Source organism: Hoplias malabaricus, chromosome 4 (genome assembly GCF_029633855.1).
Source record: "Hoplias malabaricus isolate fHopMal1 chromosome 4, fHopMal1.hap1, whole genome shotgun sequence".
Lineage (NCBI taxonomy): Eukaryota > Metazoa > Chordata > Actinopteri > Characiformes > Erythrinidae > Hoplias > Hoplias malabaricus.
In genome coordinates this window covers 45095561-45109617 of record NC_089803.1, presented here as the reverse complement: position 1 = coordinate 45109617, position 14057 = coordinate 45095561, and the positions used below count along the sequence as shown (strand labels likewise).

General features: G+C 39.2%; 1 protein-coding gene across 3 annotated transcripts in view; it reads right to left on the bottom strand.

Annotated features, from left to right (window-relative positions):
- Positions 1-1057: 1057 nt before the first annotated feature.
- tulp3 (TUB like protein 3) overlaps positions 1058-14057 on the bottom strand; it is a 58268-nt gene continuing 45268 nt past the window's right edge. For 2 of the 3 annotated variants that reach the window (XM_066668464.1, XM_066668466.1), the window contains exons 5-12: positions 11023-11208; positions 9199-9320; positions 8699-8890; positions 8491-8603; positions 7086-7203; positions 6871-6969; positions 5414-5585; positions 1058-4718 (exon numbers count right to left, since the gene is read on the bottom strand). In XM_066668464.1, the coding sequence (XP_066524561.1) occupies positions 4585-4718; positions 5414-5585; positions 6871-6969; positions 7086-7203; positions 8491-8603; positions 8699-8890; positions 9199-9320; positions 11023-11208 (1136 nt within the window). In that variant the 3' untranslated portion in view covers positions 1058-4584. Of the gene's footprint in view, positions 4719-5413; positions 5586-6870; positions 6970-7085; positions 7204-8490; positions 8604-8698; positions 8891-9198; positions 9321-11022; positions 11212-14057 lie in introns of all 3 variants that reach the window. The other variant, XM_066668465.1, reaches the window with a different exon arrangement.

The window sequence follows — 14057 nt, the reverse complement described above, 5'->3', positions numbered from 1 at the left end:
GGAACCGGCTCTCATCGTTCACTTACAAGAGCCGTCTCTTTGAATCGGTTCGTTCGCGACCGACACATCACTAGAGTAAACAGTAGTTTAGTCTGTAAGGAAGGGCTGAGCAGCGTTCCCCTGCTTTTTTCACCAGGGAGTGAAAGCAATCTCCCAGTATTTTATGAAATCCATGTAAAAAAAAAAAGCCCAGTTTCAGCTTCTTACTGAATGTATGCAAAGGTTAGAGACAGATATGAGCAATTTGGACTATTATAAAAAGAGCAAAACAATTCGAGACCAACCCAGCGAAATAATCCTAAACCCACAAGGACCAAATCTAGAGGCATAAAAAGAGAGTACGCTTAACTGAAGTACATCAACGTGGCCAATTTGAGTCCTTAAACACTGTGCCTCCTTCTACTGCAGTTTTTCCTCTTTGGAGCATATCTCGAATCATTATATATTGTTCTGTTATGAAGTTTCTAATATTATGCTGTGAGAAGCTGATTTATCCATATTGGATTAAAGGCAGAAAGCCCGCCCTCGGGTGTTGTTTTCAAGTATTGCAATTATCAATTTTATTTCATTGAAAAAACTTTATTGAACAGCAGTAGCAGTCCAGCAAAACAGTAATGGCTTCGCCTCTCAGTTCATGAAGTCCGGTTGGAATAAAGTACTGCACACCTCTTTGTTTAATGTTGCATTGCCGGTATGTACCAAATAAATTATTTCTTTGTGTTAGATATAGCTTACTTACGTATTATTTTACTGTAAAATGAGTATTTTTGTTGTGCAAATTACCCGCGATTTGCGATGTTGGCCAAGATGGTGTCGGTAGCGTTAGTTTATACATATGGAAGTATCTAATGATGTAACTCAGTGGAAATTGGGTATAAAGTGCATTATGTGCTGCACATATTCATGTTTTATTGTATCGTTTCTCTCGTTTTAGGTTTCACCCTTTTGAATGTCATTAAACCTGCTGACAACGGTCTTCGGTCTCCGGAGTTGTGATATGATAAAGGTGTTAAATAGCCTTTGCATCAGACATGCACAAGTAACGGCACATATATATTTGCATAACATTTTGAGAATTTCTCAAAACATTTCCTACAAACAGCGCCACATGGTGGATTCCAAGCAAATGCCTGTAACTTGCTCAAAATGCTTAGTTCATGTCCAGGAATGTTTTTATGTAAATTAACATCTCAGTGTCATCAGAATGTCAAGACCTTAGTTCATTGATTGAACAGGACAGTCAAAATGTTTATCAGTACCTCTAAATGTTTTCTGAATGTTTTGATGACATTGAAAATGCACAAGGCAGCAGTTTTAAAGTGAGGTGCATATAAAAACTACAAAGTTATACATTACTGCATGTGGGTGACTGATTGAAAGAGAATAGATAAGATTAATATTCATGCTGTTTACTGTTTGTACTGTAGGTCAATGACAGACCATGTTATGATACAGAACAGAAAGGCAAGACAAAATGTAAATTGTACAAAGGGTAAAATCTGACAAATCAAAAATATAAACATGAGAAACACCCTTAAGGTAGAGATGTACATATAGGGCTGCATGGGGAATTACAATGGACTCTTTCTAGACCTCCTGATGCTCCTGTCCGGCCACATATCGACATCACATCAGATATCTTCCCTAGCAATGCAGTGTGGAAAGAATCTTTTTGAATGTCTTATCCAACCTCTACCGGCATTAGCTGCATTCATAGCAGCCAGAAGGGTCATCTGAGTATGTGGCTTGCTCTTTACCCACTTTGGCCTGTTCACCCTGGTTGTTTCCTTGTTCTTCCATTGCCAGAAATTGTAACACTGTGTTGTGCTCTGTCTATATATGTTTGGCAATTGAAGGTTCATGCACCTCTGAGCTATTTTGGAGAACAAATGGATCATTGATTGATCCAAAGCTTAAACACTCCCCTTTTACCAATGAAAGTCACGATTCACATGAAAGCTAATCATCAGTTTAGCAGATGTTTACCAAAAATGTCCAACTGAAGTGTATAAAATATGCCTCACAGCTCATGAATGAGTGTACTGACATTGGCAATGGACTAGTGCCTGGATGTTTTGGGAAGTTGAACTGTTAAACAGAGAACCAGTCTAATACATTCTGATCAACATAATAATAATAATAATACATTGTATTTATATAGCACTTTTCAAGAACTCAAAGACGCGTACAATAGTTAATACATAGAACATTTATGAGTTTAATACAGTACTCTATGGGAAGCCAGTGAAGATGTTGGAGAACAGGGGTGATGTGTTGGTGAGAGCAAGTGCGAGTGAGAATTCTGAACAATCTGAAGTCTGTGGACAGAGGAAGAGCTGATAGTCAAAACCAGGGGTGTCAAACCAAATCCACGGAGGGCCGTGTGGGTGCAGGTGTTCTTTTCAACCACGCAAAAGCCCCACACTACTGAAAGTCAAGATCTATTGATTATATCCAATGATTAAAAACAGGTGGAATGAGGTGTGGCTTCTGCATGGTTGGAAAGAAAACCTGCACCCACACGGCCCTCCGTGGATTTGGTTTGACACCCCTGGTTTAGACTATCAGCTCAAACGGTTGGAGATGAAGGTATGAATAAGGATTTCAGCAGCCAATTTGGAAAGAGATGGCCTGATTTTGGCAATATTACGCAGATGAAAATAAAACGTTTTTTTGATTATAGAACTGATGTGGGCACCAAGTGAAAGAGTTGAGTCAAGGATGATGTTACACTCTTGAAAATGATGGGCCAACTAATCTCCGGTGCAACATATTTATTTTGTTTATGCACTGCAAAAACAGAAAATAGCAGGTTACAGGAGCTAGTCGGTGTGTTATCTGCTAACTGCTACACCAAGTACTGACTCTTAGTGCTCTTCTCCTAGTGTTGCCCTGTTGACAGATTCATGCCATTGTTTTTATAGAGGGAGACCTAATTAAAATATGTAATAAGCCCAAAAGTGTGCTTTCTGTATTTTTGGTTCAACACAAATATCTGTTAATGCTGTACAAGAGTTAAATTACATATTTCAAGTAAAATATGTAGACAGACCCTTGACAGACATTTTTATTTACATATTTTTAAATCAGTTAATAAAATCATGTCAGAAAACACAGACCTCAAACTGAATCAGGGCCCTTTCAGTCATAAAATATAATTTTGGTAAATCTTATTTCACTCTGGATAATTTAAATTGGGGAAAAATACTCTTACCTTTTTATTTCCAGTAAACTGTTGGCTGATGAATCACACACAGTGCATTATGTAAACACATGTACAAGCCAGGATTACAGAAGTTCTCTAAAAACACGGGGAGAAATGTGCCTTTGTTCCCCTTTTTATTTAGGACTCTTTACACTATACATCCACATATTAAGGCAATTTAAAGACTCCCCACCATTATTACCAAAATAGTTTTCTGGTGTGTTTATATTTCACAAGGGAAAGGATTTTCCACTGGATTTGAGCATTTTAAAAACATCAAGGCCACACAAATGTTTTAAATGATAAAGCACAAATTCACTCTACAAAATGAGGGGGCTTCACAGTTTAAAATATGCATGGAAATTAAATAAATATATTTAGGGGAAACAAAAAAAAAACTGTCATGGAAGGCCAAAGGAGGGAACACAGTCGTGACTTCGTACACTTAAGAGTTCCTCAGACTGCAAAACTCAAAACAGCTCCAGCACTCCTACAAAATTTAAAACATGCAAGACCACAGTTGATGTAAAAATATCTGTCATCAACACAAAATCCAGGTTTAGAAGTGGAGTACATTTAAAAACAAATGTAACTCAACAACTATACAACACAAATCTGCAATAAAAACAAAACACGTCCCACTGCTATTGTCCCTTTTTGCCACTTACCCAAGAGCAGCATCATTCTCCCTGATCAACTGGAATGTTATTGTCCCTTTTGCATTACTCAAATTGTAAGCTAAGCCCCATTTTGCAGAAAATGCTGGAGTAAAACTGAGGTCACCACATATCACAATGTGTCAACACAAAGAAATTGTCACATTTTTATGTATTTTACAACAGCAACTATAGGAAGAAAGATGCTTTGATGGACTTCCCTTATAAAAGAGGTTCCGTCCTCCTCTTCAGAAAGTAGCTTTAAAAAAAACTACCTATTTCCATATGCATTATGTATTTTTTTGCCTTCCAGGGATTTGAAAAATCTGGCTAAAGTAAAAAAAAATAAAAATAAAATAAGTAATCTTCAAAACTGAATCTGAAGGTGATATTTTTCCCCTTTATTGTAACATTGCAGCTGAGGTAAAATGAGTTTTTTAATAGGTACAGCAGATGCCTCCTTGTCTTTCTTCACTACACAGCGTGCTGCAGAAAAAGTCATGATTTGATACGAAGGAGCCGAGATGAAGGAGCTCATTAAGAAGAAAGAAGTGAGCTCTGCTGCACCAAATATGAGAGATGATCCGGAGGATGAAATTTCCAGCTAGGGAAGATGAGCAAGTGTTCAAATGGTGTCAGTATAGGAGTGTAGTGAGAGTAATATCAGTGTCTTGGTAAAATGTGAGTGGGGATGGCATGTTTGAGTGGAACTGGGTGGTGAAGTCACTCGCAAGCCAGTTTGCTGTCGAAGCTGGAGAGGCCAATGGCAAAGGCTTGCAGGGCACACATGGGGTAATTATAGTCCAATGTGAACACGTCCTCAGCCACGCGGCCAAACTGCATCACAATGTAGTCCGCTGGGGAGAGACAAGCAGGGACATGAGTCAACAAAACCAGGAATACACCGATCTGACTTTTTCCCATTCTGATAATATACATAAATTTTGCATATTGGCCAATACCCGATACAATAGTTGAATTTGTAATCTGCTTACCTTACTATGTGGCAGAGACTTAAGGCATCAGGAAGGATTTAAACATTACTAGCTTTGTAAAACAAAATATAACAAACACAAAAACTGCACTGAATTGCTTTTTATTTGTAACTAAAATAATAGAAAATAGTGCAGGCACAGAATTCATGTTAAAAGAAAAAGTCAACTTCTTAAAATAAATTTAAATCTTTTCATTCATTCATTCATTGTCTGTAACTCCTTATTCTGTTCAGGGTCACGGTGGGTCCAGAGCCTACCTGGAATCATTGGGCGCAAGGCGGAGACAGACAAGGGGAGAACACACCAACTCCTCACAGACAGTCACCTGGAGCGAGAATCGAACCCACAACCTCCAGGTCCCTGGAGCTGTGTGACTGCTACACTACCGCTGCGCCACCCAAGGCAGGAATACACCCTGGAGGGGTGCCAGTCCTTCACAGGGCTCAATAAATCTTATTCTTTAATATTTTAAACACTGATACAAAATAAATTCTAGCACCTGAGAAAAAGCCAGTAACTTGGTCACACTGGAAAAGTGTATGTGAGAGAGAACTCACGATCATTGTCGTGGACGATCTGGAAATTTTTGACAGAAGCCTGCGTGACCCTTCCATGGAAGTTGAGCACATATGATTGAGTGTCATCATTCCAAACTGGTGCTTTGTTATGTAACTCAATCAGATTGTCCAAAGCCCGATTCTGCCATTTACTCAATAAGGTCTCCTGGTCCTGTTAACAGCATATGAATGCCAAACAAACAAACATACAGGTGCATCTCAGTAAATCAGGATATCATCAAAAATGTAATTTATCTCAGCAGTTCAATTCAAAAAGTGAAACATACTCATATAGTGTATAGATTACAGAGAGTTTTTTTTACTTTAATGTTGATGAATATGGCTTACAGCCAATGAAACCCCAAAAGTCATTATCTCAGTAAATTATAATAATCAACACAAAACTAAGCCTTTAAAATGGACCCTTAGTCTGGTTCAGTAGGCTACACAATCATGGGGAAGACTGTTGACAGATGTTCAGAAGGCAATCATTCATTGATTCGTTCATTATGTGTAACCGGTTATCCAGTTCAGGGTCACTGTGAGAAGGCAATCACTGACACATTAATGTTGTATGCAAATATATTAATAAAAGTCTGAGTGGAAGGAAAAAGTGTGTTAGGAAAAAGGTGCACAAACAACAGGGATAACCGCAGCCTTGAAACGATTGTCAAGAAAAGGCCATTTAAATATTTGGAGGAGATTCACAAGGTGTGGACTGCTGCTGGAGTCAGTGCTTCAAGCCACCACACACAGACGTGTCCAGGGCATGGGCTACAACTGTTGCATTCCGTGTGTCAAGCCACTCATGACCCAGAGACAACACCAGAAGTGTCTTACCTTGGCCAAGGAGAAAATGGAGACAGTTGGACAGTCTCCAAAGTCTTGTTTTCAGATGAAAGTAAATTTTGCATTTCATTTGGAAATCAAGGTCCCAGAGTCTGGAGAATGAGTGGAGAGGCACGCAATCCAAGTTGCTTGAGTCTAGTGTGAAGTCTCCACAATCAGTGATGGTTTGGGGAGCCATGTCATCTGTTGGAGTTGGTCTACTGTGTTATATCAAGCCCAAAGTCAACGTAGCCATCTACCAGGATATTTTAGAGCACTTCCTGCTTCCCTCTGCTGACAAGCTTTATGGAGATGCAGATTTGTTTTTCCAGCAGGACTGGGCACCTGTCCACACTGCCAAAGGTACCAGTAACTGGATTAATAACCACAGTATCACTGTGCTTGATTGGCCAAAAAAAAACTCACCTGATCTTGACAAGAGGAAGATGAGAGACACCAGACCCAGCAAAGCAGACAAACTGAAGGTCACTATCAAAGCAACCTGGGCTTCCATTACCAAATGTCAAATGGCATATAAGAAAACTGGGAACTGGGATAGGGTTTGTAATCCTCAGCAGTGAGGAGTAGACTTGCAGAAATTAAGCCTTATTTTCCATGAAAAAACTTACATTAGTAGGCCGCACAGGAACCCGCTCAAAATTCATATTCATCCCAGGGATGATGACAGTCATTTTGCGAGGTCCTTTAAACCCCAGCACGTTGGTCTCCTATAATTAGAACAAAAATATAGAATATAGAATAGAAATAAAATAATATTTTGCTCACTCACATGTGCCAGTAGGCAATACTAAATAAAAATATGTGAATGTGTATATGAACTTACATAGCAGATAGCTGCCAGTTCCTGCCGGGTACTGCACTCCTCTAGCAGAGCTCCAGGGTTTTTGCTGGGGTTTGTCCCATTATCGTACACTGTGAACTTAGTGCCCATTATATTTGACCTACAGCAAAGAGAAAACCACAAAACTATGTGATGCACCCATGCTGAGCGGGGGAGTCTTCCAGTGGTTCCTGAACACAGTCCTGGTGCCTGCACAAGGAGACTTGTCTTTTTCTCTACTCTGACACATCTGATCCTACATATGAGTCCTTTGTTTATTAGTTAGACATGTATGGGTCTGGACCAAACAAGAAAATGATACATTACAAAGTAAGTGTAAATAAATAAATAAAAAGTGACACATGACGCACATATGTTGTGAGCCAGTCATCAGCTGGGATTAGGGTTGTGTGTGCTGATCTGGAGGTTATTTTATGAACTGGAAACACAGAAAGAGGTTGTAAACAGGATAAAGGAGTCAAAACAGCTCCAGAATTTCCTCCACTGCACAAACTATAGAAGCTCCAGTACAGAGAAAAGACGTTAGGAGGTCTGTCCTCGGCTCACTGTTTGTTTTTAATGCACTATTCCTCCACTGCCCAAAGCAAAGAGGGTCCACTACAGACAGAAGACCATTGCATTGTTTTTATTTTAATTGCATTCGGTTCCTTTGCGTCACAATTATTTTTTTATTTTTAGATCTTGGGACCTCACGTCTGTTCTGGTCTGAATCAGTCCAGAAAAGTTCTGAACAATCTGAAAAGTTCATGAACTTGGAGCATTCTTCCCATGGTTTGGTTGGTTTTCAGTATTCCCTGTGCTAACGTTGGCTGCACTAATAGAAACTCTGTAACATGTTCATGCACATCTCAGCTTCAGACACTGTGAGTGAAGTTAATTTCTTAACAGTCCTTTCCACCTTAAAAGATGCAGCAGTTACTGCCATTTACCAACTTTCCATTCCAGAGTAAACAAGGCAGCAATTTTCTTCTCCACCTTAAATGGTGCAAGAATTGTGTTCCTTTGCCTGCAGATTGATCAGTTGTAGCAGAATCTGGCCCTGATATAATTTTCCATTCCATTTTAAATACTGAGAAATTTTGCAGATGTAGTATGAGAAAATGAAAATAATGAGAAATTAATGTTGTTTGTAGTCTCTAAAAATCCATGCTGTCCATGTGCAGTGAACACGTGATTCTCTAAGATTCTGTGAGAAGGGAGCAGGTCTATTCAAATTAGGAGGCTTGTCTGTCTCAGCCGAAGGTCTCTACTGCACAGACTCTGGTATTAAATTTGAGAGCATGGCAGACAGTTCTGGCTTTATTTCTATAGGAAGGGAATGGAGGCATTCTGTCCATGTTTCTACAGTCTACCCACGGTTTGATCACTGTATTCTTTGTGTACAAACCTCAGTTTCCCCACAAAACTTTCGCCCTCTCGAGATAGGTCGGTGGCATCCACTGAGATGAGATAGTTTGAAGTCTTGCTCTTTTTTCTCTTCCTCCCAGCCAACAGAAATAGCTGAGGGAGAAAAAAAAGTACAAAGAATGATAATTATGTTGGCTATTGGAGAGGGGAAAAAAATACAGAGTTAAGCATGTTTAAACTCTCCTGACCTTCTTGCCGTCCTCTCTCTCCAGGTGCATGAAATATGTAGGATAAAGCCCGCGGTCCATGCCCTTCTTATCACGTGTGATACGGCACTTAACTGTAATGCCTCTAGGCGCCGGGCGCAGCACAAACTCTTCTGGGTTATCCACCTCAATGGAGGGTCCCTCTGCCATGGGTGACCCCACTGTTACACACTCCTGATGAGGACAAAGTAAATAAACCAAATTACACCCATCAGCCAAAACATTATAATTACCACCTCCTACATTTAGACTGAAGTCCATCTGTTGCTCTGATCTTGCTAGCCCCATTTTACCACTCAAAAAATGGTGAAAGTATGCAGAGCAAATGATGCACTAACGTCTGTAATTGTAGAACAACAAATAGATAAAATTGACAAGGAATTACCTCAACAAATGTAAAAAAAAAAAAAAACATGTAACCTGACCAGGACTGTTCAAGCTTTTTGCCTAATGCTGAATATGTCCACAATGATTGATCTCACCGTGCTAGAGGCAGAGGCTGGACGTGTGGACTCTGTATTTGGAGAAAGTGAGCGAGCTCTATCTTCTGCTTCATCATCGTCATTGTCACTAACTTCATCATAGTTCATGCTGCCTGAGAGTCCTGAAAATTATACAACACATTCTGTGTTAACAATCATTCAATTTATTGTCTGTAAACGCTTATCCGGTTCAGGGTCATGGTGGGTCCAGAGCCTACCCAGGGGGGAGGAGGGAGGCAGTTTCTCTCTCATAAATTGCAGCATCACCCTACCCAATCCACAATTGGAGAACAGCTTTACTCCAGATGGGATTCATTTTACAACTAATATGTAGAGGTTTGAAATGTTTCACAACATAAGAGGACAATGAGATGTATAGTTGTTTAAATCTGGCATATCTCTGTGTCTCAATTTTGTCTCCAGTGTCCACTTATGAGCAGATTTGTGACTGGAGAAGAAAATGCTCACATTTCCTATGTCAGTGTCTTCTTGCCTGTCAGCAAAAATGTCATTGTTTGTTTACAGGCTGTTACAATAAAGATAGAAGCTATCCATCAGTTTATTCTCTGCTGTGAGGAAAGAACTGATTAAGGTGGTCCTTTATTGCTGTCAGGAATGCATGGAATACTTTGGGAGTCACATTACAAATGCTCTGGACAAGTTTGTGTCTGTTCACTGCCACAGATGGGTTAAATGTGGAAGACGCATTTCGTTTTATGTTATACAATGAGAAATAATTGCACATTATTAAGAATGTTGCAGTTAATCATTTTACACAATATGAGTTGCCAAAGTGTGACTCCCCAAAAAATCCAACTCCAATAAACCTTCACATGCATCACCCATATATACAGACTCTTGATTTCTATTATATCTATTTATACATGAAACAAAACATAAATCCTAAAACAACACTGTTTAGCAAATATCAGACAAACCCTAAATCCATTTATTCTTACAGAAAGTAAGGATTCCAGAGATGAGTTACAGAGAAATGTTTGGAGGAGAATGCTAAAAATAACATGTATAAATAGAATTTATAAATAAATGATGTATAAATAGTGTTCTTTGTTTAGAGCAGAAACATCAAATTATGCCGTGTTCAGTGCAATGTAGTGTTATGTGAAGTATTTTAAGTTTCAGCTGCTAACAGTGACCTGAGGACAGTTGAGTAAATGACAGCAAGCAAAGCTTCCTGACTCACTCTACTCACCCTACAGCAAACACTGGAGTGGAGGCAGTGCAGGACCCATTGGGTTCCTATGTAAACTACTGTGAGACTGTAGGAGTTATTGTTAATGTCTGTCTGTGTGTCTGGCTCCACGGGATTGTGTGTGTGTGTGTTATGTGACATGTGAGGACAAAGTTTCCAGAAAACACCCTCATATTTCAGTTTGGTGCAATGTTAGGACAACAAGCATGGCCTGACCTTTCTAAATGTTTTTAACAATCAATCAAAATTTATTTGCATAGTACTTTTCAAACAAATCAAACTGAAGTTTGAAATGGTTTACAAGTGACTGACAAAACATTAAAATAAATTAATCAAACAAATTACAACTAAAAGAACAAAATGTATAGTCAAAATTAAGGAAATAATAAATGATAAAAAATTAGAATTTATGGTTAAAGACGTTTCTTAATAATTAATAAATGGTTGTATTCCAAATATGATATTTCTATTACAAAAAGTAAGAGTGTCAAATGTTTTCCTTTTGGTTATTCAGGGTTTAAGTTTAGGGTTAGATGTAGTGTTAATTAGCATAATTTATCATTATGCCTGTGGAAAGGCTTGACATGTATTTTGTGCGTGTGTGTCCTCACCACGTCTCTGTAGCAGTGTGTGGATGTCAGTTTTGGGTTCTAGCAGCGTGTCTGTGTCTCCGTCTCTCTCTGGCTCCTCAGCAGCAGGAGGGGAAGGCTTCTGTGGCTGGCTGACTGACAACACCTGGATCTTTGTACCAAGATCAGGAGCCTCTAAACTTAGGAAAGCTGCTGGCCCATCAATACCTGCTGAAAGATCGGACGATTTTAACACCACCACCTGGCCTCTCAGGGATGCTGGGAGAATAAATAATTCAAATATGAATATAGCCCTGTGAAAGATTGGCACCCTCTACAGGGCATTCTTGCTTTATGCCCAATGATCCTAGGGAGGCTCTGAAACCAATCTTGACCCTAAACAAATGAAGTGGTTACAGAAATTGAATGAAATATGGCTGTCATAACTAATGCTTAATAAGTCATGTTTAACTAATAGGGTATTCATTCATTATCTGTAACAAATGGTCACGGTGGGTCCAGAGCCTACCTGGAATCATTGGGAGCAAGGCGGGAATACACCCTGGAGGGGGCGCCAGTCAACACAGACACACGGACACTTTGAGTTGCCAATCCACCTACCAAAGTGTGTTTTTGGACTGTGGGAGGAAACCGGACCACGCGGACAAAGGGAGAACACACCAACTCCTCACAGACAGTCACCCGGAGCGGGAATCGAACCCACAACCTCCAGGTCCCTGGAGCTGTGTGACACTACCTACTGTGCCACCGTGCCAACCCCTAATAGGGTATTCAAATAAGTAATTAAATAAGCAATGGGAATACATAAAATTTCACATAGGCTCAAAAGGAAATTTGTATTATAACAAAGAAATGTAATTAAAAAGGCGTCTTTGCAAATTGAAAGAATCAATCATTGAGATGACCACAACAACATGAAATATTTGTTCAAAAGGGAAATGGGATATTGTTCAAATAAAACACAGATCAGCCACAAGATCAATATTAACATTTAAAATATCCATCCATCCATTATCTGTAATAATCCAATTCAGGGTCACGGTGGGTTCAGAGCCTAGATTAGATTAGATTAGATTAGATTCAACTTTATTGTCATTGTGCAGAGTACAAGTACAGGGCCAATGAAATGAAGTAGCATCTAACCAGAAGTAATATATAACAATATTTACATAATATAACATTATTATGTAATATAACATTATTTACATAACATACATAATTATTTACATAATTTACATAAAGTGCAGTTGTGATATAACATTGTGATTATGAAAGTTGTAACCATATATACATATTGAAATATAAAACATGTAAACAAAGTAACATTGTGTAGATGATGCATTATGTACTGAAGGATGTACAGAATCATTGGGCGCAAGGCGGGAATACACCCTGGAGGGGACGCCAGTCCTTCACAGGGCAACACACACACACTGGAGCACCTGGAGGAAACCCAAGCGGACACGGGGAGAACACACCAACTCCTCACAGACGGTCGCCCGAAGTAGGAATCGAACCCACAACCTCCAGGTCCCTGGAGCTATTATGTATGTTTGCTATTGTCAGGTTTCCGCCCCTCTTGTCATAGTCATAGTGTTGTTTTCCTGATTTTGATTCTAGCTGTTGTGTTTTGTTTACTTAGCCATGTGCTTCTGTTCAGTCATGTGATCCCTTGTCACACCATCTCATTTGTGTCATGTGACTTGTACTTGTTTTGTTCTGTCAGCCATTTGTTTTTGTAGAATTTCTATAATTCCATGATTTTGAGGTTTCTCCTTTGTTTCTTCTTTTTTCATTGTTACTCTCAGATATATGATTGCAATCTCTTTCTGTCTCCTCAGTTCCTTATTAGTGGTTTTCCTAGTTCAGTGGTTCCCTCTCTAAATCCGTAGCTCAACATTATAACACCAGATACAACATTAACATCAATGTTCAAAAACAAAGAAAATTCAAAACTAACTTTCAATCTGTTTCTAACTTTCGATCTGTGTAGAAATGAGCAAATGTGGGTACATGGGCATAGGAGTGAGTTCAATACTGGTGGGAGACCTATTTGCTGAGTCAAAGCCCATCCCATACCCAAAATATTAGATAGCTATACACTTGATTCCTATGTACACAAGGCAGTACAATACTGCACTTATAATGATGTGAAACAGTATTTTATTAACATTAATGTTAGAGCGTGAGACTGTGTCCCAAACAACACACTATGGAACTTTACAGGCTTCGCTACATAAAGACTACTAAGGGTGGTATTCAGTGCAGCAGTGTGCAGTTTGGGACATGGCCAGAGACTAGCATTAACTTGCTGCACGTTTAGAGTACTTTCTCACAACCTGAACACAGCTAATATTAACATTCACTAACTCTCAGATCCTCCTCTGTTACCCACAAGCCATTTTCATAACTGTAATTAGCCGTCATTGATAACTGTTGTGCTCTTGTTACTGACCTCAAGCCCAGAGCTGGTAAAAATTAACTTTATAAATCAGACTCTGATGGTGAATCTGAGGCCAGTAAAGCTGATGATTAGAGCACTTTTATATTTGAACAGGTGCCTTAATGAAGGCTTAAAGAAGTCTTCCTTGCTGGCAAAACGTGGTAATCTCTGTGGTGCATTTTCAAAAAACAAGTTTGCGAATAAAAGTATATTTTGGTTCCAGGCAAGCTACATTTTTCTGGTCTTCTATCTAATGTTCTTTCATTATGTTTAAGGGCTATTAATGAATCCATTGTGAGTGGGTGCTTTTTACTGAGTAAGCTTTATAGGCAAAACAGAAAGTCATTAATAAAAACAGGCTGATTTCAGTATTAAATAAACATCTCTGCCTCAGCTGTCCTTGTCCCTTACTACCCACACCCCTTCATGAAAACTATAAAAATGTGTGCTTTGGGGAGAGTAGTGCCGTTAAAATCTGTTGAATTCGACTTTAAGCCTGTGGAGTCAGCAATCCCGTTGGCAGGATAAATCAAAACTTACGTCAAAACTCTTATGCAACTGAGCACATTTTTTGTCCTAGAAACATAATAAACATACCCCCAGAAACCTTACA